This window comes from Castor canadensis, chromosome 12, assembly GCF_047511655.1.
Source record: "Castor canadensis chromosome 12, mCasCan1.hap1v2, whole genome shotgun sequence".
NCBI lineage: Eukaryota > Metazoa > Chordata > Mammalia > Rodentia > Castoridae > Castor > Castor canadensis.
In genome coordinates, this window is record NC_133397.1 from 37,296,555 (window position 1) to 37,311,287 (window position 14,733).

Below are 14,733 nucleotides of genomic sequence, written 5' to 3' on the forward strand. Positions count from 1 at the left end.
GACAATTCATAGTGCTTCAGCCAAAGAGGAAGAGTACAAGGAAGCCGCTCTCCTGGCTGGCTTTCAATGGGGAATTCCAACAGGACATCGCATTCTAAGGCTACCATTTTGGGGGCATGTCCAACCATGCAGCAGACTACAAATACCACTCTGTTCTTTCCAAGTTTCTCTGACAGTTCAGTTTTCATTCTAGCTACAAATTAAATTCTGATGTCTTAAATCATACAGAAAAAAGGGTAAATGATTAAATTATATTAATTATATGACATTGAAGCTCAGCTAGAAAACAAGAATTCCATTTCTTATGCAGGTTATAATTAGTATTAAAAGAAACTTTATTTTTAAATTTAGCTATATAAAATGAGGCTGCACCTCAAACTCTGGTTTTCCCCCAGAAAACATGAATAAACCAGCTAGAACTACTCACCCATCACCCACAAAGACAGCTCAAAAAACTCACTTGATTAGTGTTTGAAAGTATTTTCTGCCCACTCTTTATAAATTATTTTCTTGTTTGTGTGATACATCCTTCAATAACAATTCAGCTTCTCCTTGGCTACCTAGATACACTTCCATGGTTTGTACTAAAGCAGATGGCCTTTTCCTAACTGGCTGTAATAATCAAAAGAGCAGGTTTTCATACAGCAGTACCTTTCATACAAATAATAGGTTCTGTTAATGTTCTGGGGGTTGTACAGAGTGAACAGAGAACTCCCACTAATGTGGGCATACCTAATTCTAGTTTTGTAGTTATTCAGACTGAAGCTGAACTAAAGTTTACCTCTGGGATTAGAAGTTTTCATCTACAGTTGGGAAAAATGTGGCATTTCTTGGGGGCTGATGGCCAGGGCACAAATGTTCCAGCCTTCTAAGCAGGTCCCAGCCTTCCAGCAGGTTCCTTTGGCTGGTGAAGGATAGAAGTAGAACTGAGCACATGAAATCCACAAAACTGAGGAATAAAAGGGGGATTTTAATCCCCTTTACAGGCTTTGTGTTAACCAGATGCTACGGTTATTTGCCCATTAAAGCAGTTCTCTAAAGTTGCTAGATGCAATTTGAAACTTTCACTTCTAATATTTATTAATGTAAACACTTCACTGATTCAGACTTGCCTTTTTCTAAATCAGTTTAGGATTGCCACATTAAAAAAATACTAGAAGCTGGTTATGGTGGTGCACAGTTGTAAATCTCAGCACCTGGTAGGCTGAGGCAGGAGGATTTAGTGATTCTGAAGCCAACCTGAGCTACACAGCAAGAACTGTCTCAAAAAGCGAAAACAAAGAACAACAAAGCACACACACACACAAAAAAAAGAAACCAAAAAAAAGGTAATTAAAGAAGATCCAACATGCACTGATATCCTGTGATGCTGTTCTTTCTGAGGGCAAAAACAGATGATCATGTAAATTATTGTATGTGAAAGTACTTTGTAATCTTCAAATACTTACATAAATATTACTGCTTTTTCTTCTTTAAGCAACCCTGAATATTTTCAAAATTATGTAAACTTTTAACAGTGGAAATTTAAGATGACACACTAATGACACTAGGAAACATTTTCTAATAGTGTACAAAGTATGCATAAACAGCAACCCACAAATAATCTCATTGAGAATTTATTCTTCTTGGCCTCAAGACACATTTTCTCTTTACTAAGACAACTGTGCAATGACCCATGATTTGCTTTAATAAGGAAAAATTCTTTTGTAAAAAATTCTCCATATTTCTCAAGACTCTCAGAACTTCAGGTTGAGCCAGTTTTATTTAGCAAGCCGTCACAACCATGTGGGTTTAACCACAAGTTTTTCTTCCTTTACTGCTGATTTCAGATTAGACATAAAACCACAGCCAATGCAATGCCCAAGGGGGCAAAAACATCTCAAGAAAGCAAGGTAGTTCCAAATGTTTGTTACTTAAAACTAGCTTGCCATATTTCACAGAGAGAGAACATCATAAATAGGTAGGTGGAAGAGTGTATCGTGGGTGAGAAGCTAGGATGCCTAAGGCAGAGGTAATAGGATTCTGCAGCCAGTCACCTGGGTTCAAATCCAGACCTTATAACTTACTAGCACTATGACTTAGGGCACATTTTAAAATTTCTCTCTGCCCAACTTTCTCCCCATTTAGACAGTAATAATAGTAATGGTAACAAGCTCATAGTGTTGCCATGATGATTAAATGAGGCAATATGTGAAAGGTCCTAAAATAGAACCTGGCCCACAGTAAACATTCACTAGTTGTTATCATTAACCACTAATTAGGAAGGAGAAAAATCTGAGAAAAAAAGAGGGCCAAGCATCAGAGCAGAAGAATACCTCATGAGAGCCTTGTCTGTCTGATTCACTACTGTGTTTCCAGTGCCTGACAAATCTGATGTTCTCAATAAACATCTACTGAGTGAATGAATAAATGAACCAATCCCTGACTCTTTAAACAGTCACTTTTTGATGGCGGACACATTAAATTTACTTGTACTGGGCCTTGGCTGTTCCATTGCCAAAGAAAGTCACCAATCCTTGCTACTTGATACCTCAAACTGATGATAAATGATGTAAGAAAGGAAAAAAAGCCAATCATTTCAAACTTACTGGTCTGAAATAAACCAGTGATTTATTTCAGACCAATACTCCTTTGTTACTGAGCACACATGAACACAGTCAATGACAGTGGGAGGAGAGTCTGCCATCCCTAAGTCTTGATTCTGTTATGCTCCTCAGGAGAAGGAAACATAACCAGGTGGAGTATGATAGCAGACACTGTACTAGACGCTAAGAGAGAGCTTCTCAGCCTTCAGTGTGCAGAACTTCAGACTTTCCGGTGCCTATACTACAGACTAAAGAACTATCCTATAGAAAGCTCAGCTTTTGACTCTGTATGAGTCCCAGATGTAGCACTGACTCATCAGTGTAAGTATGTAGCAACCTCAGAGTTCAGAGAGTGTGAAAAAGAAGGCTGAGGACAGGACAAAAAGGCACACTAGTGTTTGAACGCAGCGGGGGGAAGGCAGAGGGAATAAGAGGAAAAAGAAATAATGGCCAAGTTGGGTACAGTGGCTCAAGCCTGCAATCCCAGCTTCTTGGAAAGTAGAGATCAAAAGGATCTCAGTTCAAAATGAGACCAAGTAAGTTAGTAAAAACTCCATTTGATCAAACAAGCAGGGCATGGTGGTGCATGTCTATAATCCCACCTACACAGGAGGCAGAGGTAGGAGGATTTTTCTCCAAGGATAGCCTGAGCCAAAGCCAAAGCCAAAAAAAACATGAGAGAGAGAGAAAGAGAAAAGGATCGGGGCATGGCTCAAGTGGTAGAGCACCTGCCTAGCAAGCACAAGGCCCTGAGTTCAAACCTTAGTGCCACCAGAAAGAAAAAAAGGAGACATAAATAACAGCTAGAGAGGGCACCGAGGACAAGGTCATGAAGAAGGGAGTCTGCAATAGTAGCAATTCAAAACAACAACAACAACAAAAAAAAAAACCCAAAAAGATGACTGCAAAGCATCCAATGGCTTTGGTAATGAGGTCACTCCTATTTCACCTTTGTATGCAGTTTCAGTAAAGCAATGGGAAAATGTAGTAAGAAAGGAGCTAGGTTTAAACCAATGAATGGAAGGCGAGGGAGTGGGAGAGTGTAAACACAGAACCTCTCTCAAGAATCAGGCCACAGAACAAAGGAGAGTGCATAGGTAGGAGAGTAATGTGTCCATGGAGAGAGCTCAGGCCTGATGGTCTCTATTTTCTCTTGCAAAGAAGAGGTGGTGAGAACAGGGGTGCTACCTTAGATAAGAGCACAAAGTAGGCCCTCAGTAAATATAGTCAATGAATGGACAGAGTGCTGATGAAGGGTGCTCAACAAGTCAAATGACGACAAAAGTACAATGTAACTTTTGGGGCAAATACTGTTTATTATTAAAGTTACCAAAGATTTACCACCAAGGAAATAAAATTTCAGCTCCTTATTAAAAAATATTACCAAAGTATTTTTCAAGATGAAATATTACTAAATTCAAAAATTTCCCCACTACTATTCATTATTTCCACAAGACTTAAATGCAAGTTTTGGGGCAAATATTGTTCATTATTAAAGTTACCAAAGATTCACCACCAATGGTTTCTTCTGCTAAACTGCAAACCATTTATTTTATGAATTTCCTGGGTCATCCTTGGTTCAAGTGGAAACAATGCTTTTATGATGATTTCCAAGTTATAAGTCATAATCTTGTTGGGTCCCACCATCTCCAGGGTAGATCATCTGATTCTACCGTTGCATTAAATCACCATGATGATATCTAAAAGTCCTTAAGATGGCAGACTGAATTCCCCTATATTTTTTCCTGCCTTGCTACTTGGGGAAGCCACCTGAGCTTTTCAAACCAACAAAGCCTCAGTCCTTAGGGTATATATCATATAATGAAGTAGTTAATATACATGATGTAAGGTTCACAAGCATGTATTTTATCTCACAAGTTACAATGATGAAAACCCATTCCTTCACTTTGCATCTTAACCCAAAACCTAACACTAACTAGGCACACAACAAATGTTTAGTAAATATTTGGTTAATCAATTAACTGGTTGGACTCTAACTTTTAGAGTAAATGGCAGCAACAGACCAGGGATTATTATTGTCAGAAATTTCCCCTAAGCATGGGGCTGTTTGCAGATGCAATCACTTGTTCTAACTTGATCTGAACGGGCCTGTTAAAGTGACAGATAACACTGAAGAAAAGCTCGTCCTTACAAGTTTTGTTTTTCTAGCTTGCTTTGTCAATGCATTCCATAAGAGGTGAACTCCTCATTCCTGTTATTCAAAAACACATTTAGAAAAGTCTTAAATAGATCTGGCACCAGAGATGAAGTTGGCCAGGCCCCTCTCTAGGAGCTAACAGAGAAAAATCAATGATAGTTTCTTTTTATGCAAGAACTCTTGGCAAAAAAAAGCCACACACTACAGAAAACATGGTTTCATTCCACATGCTGAACCTCAACTATCCCTGGGTATAATTAGGAAATTCCAAGTCCACAAGCACAGCTCTCCAAATAAAAAACTAGGCGGAAAGGCTGGGTCTAGAGCTTAAGTAGTAGAGCCCCAGAGTCCTGAGTTCAAACTCCAGACCACCAAAAAGAAGGATGCAGAGCAGGTAGGTAGCTTCTAGTGTGATTCCACCAGCATCAGGAAACAACCTTCCAATATCTGCTTCTAGGTCCTTCCTATGTAAGGCCTAAAATGCCATCATCAGTCTCTTGGGGCTTTATTTCAAATGTACCCCTCTCTAAACACAACAAGGAAGCTACCACTGGGGTCTCTGTGCAAGAATGGAGTGGCACCACTTTGGGAGATAACCGAAGAGGAAAACAAGGCTGCTGAAACCCCCTGAGGACATCTGAGTTTTGACATTTTGTCCAAAGCCTAACTTGGTATCATAGTTAGTTGTGCCGGTGAAACCAAAGGGCCAGGGTTTCCAGTCTGATAAGGTAACAAGTTGTTCTTTCTCCCAACAACTGTCAGCAGATTAAGATGATGGAGGAAGCTAGTTTTCTGTCTGCCCCTTCCCTAAACCCTGTGGAACTCAGTGGTAACCACAGGAGGGCTGGAGTTTTGGGTCTCTAAGCTGGTCAGGGAGGGAAAATCCTACATTAATGGCACCAGCAAAGCCCTATTCTCAGGAATTTCTTCACGAAATGGGCAAAACTTGGGGACTCTGGTACTCTCCCTCCAGGTATCTCTGTTCAAAGAGTCTTTGGAAAGTTTGTAAAACAGAGGATTATCTATTTCAGTTACTTCAGAAAAGAATCTCTGATTTCTCAAAGACTCAGATGTTCCTTATGCTTGTCAGAAAGCAAATGTGGCTTAAGCTAACATCTGGAATGGAGAAAAATACAGAAACTACAAAAAAGATAATTAAATTAATAAGGAATGCTTTTCAGACATAACATCACAAAGGACAAAAAAAAAAAATGCTTACAGAACTATCCAGAACAAAGTTGGAGAAGTAACTTAGAAGCTAAATTTAAGTGGATTAATTCCTGGGGGGGCACCATTTAAGAGTAGACCACAATCTTGTGGCCATGACAAGAGCAGCACTCCAATTCTTTTCTTTGGGAGACTGAGGAATGCATTTAAAGGGTGCAAATATGTATCATAGGCTTAGTGCAATGTTTATCATTTAATTCACTGCCCATTTAGAAGCTGCAGGTAAGTTGTTCAGGGTTTTGAAATGAGACAGCTCAAACAGATCATCTAGCTCAGAAGTCCCTCAGAAAACATGCCCAACATATGATCAATTTTCCTCAAACACGTTCACTGACAGGCAGCTCCGTGTAAGGGAAGTCTGTTCACTTCTGTGGAGAACACTGATTTGCACAAAAATCTTCTTTGTACTAAATGCTGAAATCTACTTTCCCACTGGGAGCAAAACAGACAAATTATGAGCCTGCTATTGTATAGCAGCCGCTCAAGTACATAAAGACAGTTTCCACATTGCCTCTAAGTCTTCTCCTGTCTTACTGTTTCCAGATGTTTTGCTTCTTCCACATCTTGGTCATCTTCTCTGGATAAATATTAGTTTATCAATGACCCTCCTAAAATGGGGAACCCAGAGCAGAATAATAAACAGAAGAATGAGGGTTTAGTCTAACCAGCAGAGTTCAGATGACTACAGTATCCACTATTTGGAGGCAGCAGTGGTATTACACTGCTTTCCCATAATTTCCCAGGAAATCCCATTCCCGAAGATTTTTTTTTTTTTCACAAAAACTGCTATGCAGCCAGAGAGCCTTCATTTTGCATGTATACATTTTTTACTTAAAAAAAATCAGGATATGATACATATCTCTATTAAATGATATCTTGATAGTCTTAGTCCATTAATCTAGTCTTCCATGACTGCCATGAGTCTTACTTTTCAATTATGGACTATATCATACATACAAAAAAAAGTTTAGAGAATAATATGACATTAAACCATTTTCCCAGCATCTAGCTTAATAATATATCACAAATAAAACTAAAGCTCCTAGTATGTGACTTCTCAATTTCATACCCTTGTCTCCAGCCACACAGAGGTAATGGCCACATGCCTGAATTTGTATTTGTCACTATCGTGCTTGAAGAACTGTTTTGAATTTTGATTCACTTGTCTACAATATTTGTATCATACACAAATTTGATAAGCATGCAATCTAGTCTATTTGTACTACTGAGTAATTCAAATGTTGCATAAGGCTGCACTATTTACACCCACTAGCCTAGGAATCCCTTCACAACAATGAGGTGACTCAGGCATGATTTATTCTTAGAGAATCCTCACTAGTTCTTAGCAAATAAAGTACAGAGCACTTGCAAGTAACACATTTAATGATACAGTCTAAAATAACTGGTATCAACAGAACTTTATCATTAATAAAACATGCATTTTCCCTGCAGTTATGAAAATACTTCTGCAAGCTTCTGGCATAACATTCCCATCCCATATTTTCCAAAAATTACTGACATGGTTCCAGGTTTACTGGCACCTGAGGTTGTCAATGATCTGGGTCTAGGGATGTACCCTCAACTCACAGCACGCAATACTCTTTTTCTAGAGCCTTACTTACATCTGGCTTCAGGGTCTTCCTTCCAGTTTATTGGCAGAGACATGCCAAAACAGGTGCTGGAAAAGTCTGCTCTCTTAGATTCTAAATGTTTCCAACACAAAGAAATGATAAATGTCACTTACCCTGAACTGACCATTACACAGTATATATACAGTATATAACATACGTTACCCCATAAAAACATACAATTAAATTTTAAAAATGCTTTTTAAAAGTGTCCTCACAAAAAAAAAAAAAAAAAAAAAAAGCAAAAAAAAAAAGTGTCCTCATTCTTCCACTCCCCCTTTTCCCACCATTATACCTTCCTCTTGCTACATTTTTTTTTTTCTTTGTTTTTGGCTGTACTGAAGTTTGAACTCAGGGTCTTATGCCTGCTCGGCAGGCACTCACCATTTGAGTCATTCCTTTTTTGTGTTGGGTATTTGATATAGGGTTTCTTGAACTATTTGCCTAGGCTGGCTTTGAACAGCAATCCTCCTGATCTTTGCCTCCTTAGTAGCTAAAATTTCATACATGAGTCACCAGCACCCAGCCTCTAGAAATTTTCTTACTAATCAAACCTAGAAGTGCTATTTTGTAAGCAGGATAATTTATCACCACTATAGAGATCTACAGCCTGAAGCACACACAGCCTCTCCTCCATTGGTCCTCTATTTGTACTACATTATCTGGGAGGCTTTCCCTCATGTGTTTTGGCTTTAAACAGAAAAACAGGCTCCTTTCATGTGGCTATAAAGCCTGAAACAGGGTACTGCAAGATGGGCCTGCACATGGTCTCCCTGGCAGGCTGTCACAGAGGAGTTCACAGGCCAGAGAGGATCTAGCTAACACCCAAATCAATACCTTAATGTGACAGAAAAGGAAAGAGACACTCAGAAAGGGGAAGTCATAATATAAGGCAATGTCAGAACTCTAATTAGAACATAAGATTCCTCAAGGTCAAGTAAAATATGAAACCCAGACAAGCCTCTTTTCTATATAACCAGCAGAGTGGAATGCAAAATGTGGCAGCAATATTGTAGGACTACAAGTCCCCTAGTATTTCCAAGATATACAGATCTGCTTATACACAATTTCAAATTAGTTTCATTTTTGCTACTCAATCTAACTCTGTGCCCAAACCTGGACTAAGTAGAGAAAGGCACCATAAAACCCACAGCTGCTTCTGTGTGGAAGGAGAGTAAGATTTATTTGGAGAGACCAAACACTGAGCATTACAATAATGGTATAGTAGTGATGAATGGCAAGAAAAAAGACTCAATGGCAAACGTACTTGGCAGTACTGGAACCACTCACAGCCTCTTTTTATCTTTTTGTAAAGCAAATCTTGACCTCTACTTATCTAGAAGGATTCTGGGGAGACACCGGGTGGAAATGTGATGTGCAGCCTTAAGTGAGAGTTCCTGGTGTTTAAATAATCTCAAATGAAAGTAGAAGTCAAATACTGTCCCCTGCAAAAACCACAACTCTCCACCATGAAAAACAAGCTGTTTCACTTCATAGCCTGGGCAGGGAGTAAAATGATAATCCCTAATTATGCAACTTTCAAGGAAAACAAAACAAGAATCAATATTGTTTCTCAATGTCACAGATTTAAAAGAACAAATCTCAATTTCTGCATTCCCTTGCATTCTGTTGTTGTTGTTGTTTTATTTTTATTTTTCTTGTTTCTTTTATTTTCTCACCCTCCTCTTTTGTAAGACTGGGAAAACCCAAGGGTTCCATGATTTGGGTGGGGGGAGGGGACCTGGGTTTGATCTGGTCTTGCACTTGCTAGGCAAGTACTCTGTCACTTAAGCCATGCCTCCAGCCCATGAAATATCTTTAAGAGGTATAAAACATATACTTTTGCATTCTTTGTGAATCAGATTTTCACATTTCAACTAAAAAAGTTTCTACTGCATAGGTCCTTATATGTGATTTCTGTCACCCCATGTTTAATTAACGTGTATTGCTATTTGTACTTGAGTATAAGGAAATAAAGGGCAGATTTCACTGAAACAATGAGAACAATGACTAAAATGAAGTGGGGAAAAGAAATACTGCAAGTCATTTACAACAAAAACAGGAATAGGTCAGGGGTGGGTAGGGAGAGGATCTTTTAAGGGACCCCCCCCCCCAAAAAAAAAAAAAAACCAAATGAAAGGCAGTGAAAGGATTTTTCCCACAGATATTAATGAGCTGCTGAGGTCTCCATCTCTGTTTTCAGCAGGAAGAGGTACTTTCTCAGCTGATCCCACATATACACAGAGCACTGCACTCCCCAGAGAAGTGGAAGAAGCTTTATCCAAGTGTCAGAACCTGCAAGTGGCACAGCCTGAACAGAACCAAGTCTCTTGAGTCCTGGGCCTTTGCTCTGTTCAGGACTCTGTGGTCCTTGGTTTGGGATCTATGTGGTTTCGTACAATTCTTCAGCTGAAGCTTGAAAAGCTCGCCTGTGAAAAGAATTCAAAGATGCACATGCAGACACTTAAAGTCTCTGAGAAGACTTCTAGTATCTAGAAAGCTCCCAGACAAGCAGGCATTGGTGAACTGTACCCAAAGAGCCATTTGGAATTCTGTTTAAGACAGGAATCACTCTGCTTTGTTATTTCAGCATAAGAGTAAACAGTCTTAAGCTGGAGGCACCACACTAATGGTAAAGGGTTATGTGTATCTGTAACCAGCACAGCATCAGGCACATAAAATACACTGGATTTAAAAAAATTGTAAGTTAGGTATAGTGGTACACACACCTATAATCCCAGCTCTAGAAAGAATGAGGCCAAAGGATCACAAGTTTGAGACCAGCTTGGGCTACATAGCAAGACCTTGCTTCAAAAACTAGACAACAAAAAATTGTAAACAAGATGTTGGGATTAATATTATCATTTCTGTTCCAAGATGATGCAACAATCCTAACTGTTCACACACACAAATAACTTTGGAAAATCCAGATCAGTAATTTCTAAGATTTAAGTCAATCAAGAAATTAACAGGAAAAATAAGCTAGGATAGAGTCTTAAATGTGCAATAAAGGACCAAAAAACATGAATAATGCGTACTAATACAGACAGGAAGGAAATAGCAGGTAAGTATACCTAAATCAAAGGAAATAGAAGGCTGTCGTTGGGGCTTTTCTTTGCACTGTACTATTCACTTTTAGTGCAGTCAGAGCAATCTTTGCATTTTCCCACTAGCTGGAAATTTTTTCTTTAGCTAAACTCACAGTATCTTTGAGCTTGGCTTTCCAAGTACTGTGTGTTACCATTAATAATGCTACAAAGATAAAACACCATCCATTTACTATGCACACACATCCATCTTTTTACCCGTTATCCCAAATCAAACAGGACAATCTTCACCATGACTGGAAGCACTAATACTGCTTGGAATAACAGGTTTTAGGACCAATTTTTCACTTTATTCATGACTAATGTTTGCAGAAGTCATTACACCAAATGTGTACACTTTCATCATATTTACTATTTTTAAAAAGAATTTTTTTTTCTAGTGATACTGGGGTTTGAACTCAAGGCCTTGCACTTGCTAGGCAGGCCCTCTACCACTATAGCCACACCCTTAGCTGCATTTACTGATTTTATTTGTTTTTAAACATTACTTTTATGTATTTATTTATTCATTCATTCATTTATTCATTCATTTTGGTGGTACCAAAATGGTATCTGGGTTTGAACCCAGGCCCTTGTGCTTGTGAGGGAGATGCTCTACCACTCAAGCCATACCTCCAACCCTCATTTTCTTAATTTTTAAAATTTGTTTATAGTCCATTTCTCCAGTGAACATTGTCGGATAGTGTAGGTTGTCTCTGTAGCAAACTGAGGAAACCCAAACTGACTTTTCTAAGTCTAATCTCCTTCCACTTTATTGCAGAAGATGGTCAAGAAAGAGCCAGCCTTCCTTTTATCAACTGTCCAGAGATTAAACCCCATTATCCTAGGAAACTGCCCCATAGATGTGTGTCTGACCACATATGGCTGAATAATCCAATCGCCAAAATATACTACTAGAAAACTAAATGAGGAGCCCTGGTGGGGACATTATTTCCACATCTAAAAACAGCCTATACTGGGATGTAGCAACTGTGGATACAGGCTCCTCATCTGCTAGCTGCATAAATTTCAGGCCTCATAGGCACATCCAAGGAGTCTGAAGTGCTTGGCAACATAAAAGGAAGCTATTTATTTTGGAGCAACAGAAAAAGAACATCTTGCTGGGCACGGTGGTATATGTCTGCAATCCCGCCACTAGGGAAGCAGATAGAGGAAGGCTGTGAGTCTGAGAACAGTGTGTGCTACACAGCAAGACCCTATTTCAAAAAAAAAAAGATAGCGTATATCTAACACTCTTAACAAAGTCCTGCACTCTTATGTTCAAATCTTAGCCCTGTAACTGGAGTATTCTCTGAACCTCAATTTCCTCAATGGGAAAACGGGGGTGAAATCACCTTCTCTCAGAGTCATGGTAAGTAAAATGTTCAGTATCTGGCAAAAAAAAAAAAAAAAAAAGCAAGGCTCAATAAACTTTCTACTGACCAATCTGCTCAAAACACTTCTTTGCACATTCTCTGCAACCCTGAATTAAAAGCTATTTTTATAAACCCCTTAAATAGTTTAACCAAGCATAATCTGAGTATGACCTTACTACTGTCCAATTTATTGTTTTTATGTGTATGGCTCTGATGGTGTTCAAGCTTAAAATCTCAAATTTAATCTTGCTACTCAAAATGTTGTTCACAGACCAGCAGCATCACATTACCTAGAAGTTTGTTTGAAAGGCAGATTCTTAGATTCAACCCAAATCTGGAGTAAGAATTTACAAAATTCCCCAGTAGTATGTCTACATCTTAAAGTTTAAGAAACATTATTCTATGCCACACATGGACACTCAATGAATCAGAGTTTACTGACTTCTGCTGCTGGTGATACTCTATAAATCTATATTTAGGCAGACGGCAACAAAACGACCAAGCATTTCACCAGAAGTACAGAATGAATGACTGCAAGCTTTGTGTCTTTTAAGTTTAAAAAGCGGTTTCAAAGTACTACTGAAGCCCTCTGTATTAATATAATCTTCTATACTAATGCACCTATGTAATAGGTGCTTTAGATAGAAATAACATGTACCTTCTGGTTACATATAAACAAGTTAGGTTGAGAAGAATACTTGCAAATGTAGTAATTCCTGGCTTCTAGGATACAACAGAAAATAGATTGATTAGTAAAAGGCTTCTGAAAATGAGATGCTTTTTAATGTATATTGTGATTCTCTGGAAGTGTTTTTCCTCCCCACTGGCATTAACTGCTGAGACCATTTCTTTGGGGGTTTTTCCCCCCATATGTTCATGAAAGAGAACACTTCTTAAAGCCCTTAAAAGTAAATTTGCCACTCAAATTCCTAAAATGAATCACCAAATGCTGGATGAGGGAGACTGGTAACTTTGTGTATCAGGAAACAAAAACCAGCCTGAGTGAGTCATTTCTATGATCAAAGATAACACAGCCACAGCTAGGGGTTGGCACAAACAAATGTCCACAGTAATCACATGTCAGAATCTCATGTTTAATGGTTTCTCACATTAAAATGCATAAGTCAGCTCTGTGAAACAGGAAGTAGAACCCAGAGTACCACATAAATAATAAACACACTCCTTGAGTTTGGTATTCTTATATTTCTGCTCCAACTTCATTTCAATTTTTGGTAGATACTCTAAAATGGAGGTGCTATTTTGTCAAGTGGTAAATGGAAAAGGATAAAAGCTAACTAGTATGATAGACTTAACAAATACTTAGTAAGACAATGTGTATACTTTTTGGAAGTCTACTGATTAAGTTGCTTATTCCAAAAGAAAAAAGTGAGCAGAAGGTGGCAGATGCCTCAAAAAATGTAACAGAGCCCATGATAATAGACTCCAGACACAGGAAAGCCCGTTACCATTGTATTCCATGCATAAGGTTCATTTTCAGGTACTCTATGCTTAAAAGAGAAGATTAGTTGGAATTCATGCCACATGGCATTGCCATCAACATTGTACCTCTGCATAGTCTAGCAGACTCCTCCAAAGAGAAGGGCTAGATGTTCTGATATCCTCTTAAACTGCTTGACAGGGAATATACACCAAGACCAATCCTTCTCCATACTGGCCAGGCCCAAAATAAGAGTAACACAAACACCCAAGCTACGTTATTCAAAAGTGAAGTACCGTTTCAATACCACACACTCATTAGCAGTCAGGTCTCCAAGGAAAACATTACGTACACAGTAGCGTATAATAAGCTCCTTCCTCTGAAACAGGGAAGACCAGTGAGGAGCAATGGCAGTAAGTCTCAAGTACTCCCTGCCTTCACATAATCTCTCCCAAAGTAAAAAATAAAAAAGAAAAGAAAAGATCACAATTTCTAAAATAAGATTAAGATAAAATACTCCCATAAAGTCCCCACTTCGTTCCTGATATAGCACGACACTACCTTATAATGAAGGGAACAAAAGATGCCAGGTTGAGAGCAGAAGATGTGCCATCCATTGGAGAAGGGTACAGTCTCTCCAACACCAAAAGTAAGAGGAACATGCTTGGGTGACGGTCTGGCTCTCCCATATCACTGAAAAACATTATTGTACATAAAAGATTTAAAATTTAAGAAGCAAGACACTATCTACAAACATTTTTTCTCATTAAATAATTATGTGTATGAAATGAGACTCTTGATCATCAAAGAGATAGTTTTCCTTTTGTCATTATTTTTCTCTATTCACTTCATACTTTTTTAATGTGCATCATAAGGAAAACCTGGTGAAACCAGGACTGCACTTTTGCACATGATCCTTTTCTCAAAGCTAATCATTTGCTTCAATGGATGTGCTGTTCCAAGTATGAAATACGAAACTTTCAACGTCCAAATGTATTTAAGAAAGTATGAACAGACTGTCACTTACTAGGGCTAGAAAAGTCTGTCAGTGCTAGACTACTAATATGAGGAAATGTATCATAAACAACAGAAAAATTCATTTTTCTTTCCAATTACAGACAATTCATATCATTCACACCAAATACAAAGCTGCTGGAATACAAGAACAGATGTTCTAAGATGTACATACTAAAAATTCCACTACCAGCTATAGAGTGTGATTGAAAGGGCAATGA

General features: G+C 38.5%; 1 protein-coding gene across 9 annotated transcripts in view; it reads right to left on the reverse strand.

Moving 5' to 3' along the window:
• The window catches only part of Thada (THADA armadillo repeat containing), a 321,031-nt gene that overhangs the window by 164,694 nt on the left and 141,604 nt on the right, over window positions 1–14,733 (reverse strand). For all 9 annotated transcript variants that reach the window (XR_012439673.1, XM_074049587.1, XM_074049582.1 and 6 more), the window contains one exon: window positions 14,060–14,191. Coding sequence is in view for 8 of the 9 variants with exons in the window: in XM_074049587.1 (XP_073905688.1) it covers window positions 14,060–14,191 (132 nt within the window). In the remaining variant the exon portion in view is untranslated. The remainder of the gene's footprint in view (window positions 1–14,059; window positions 14,192–14,733) is intronic.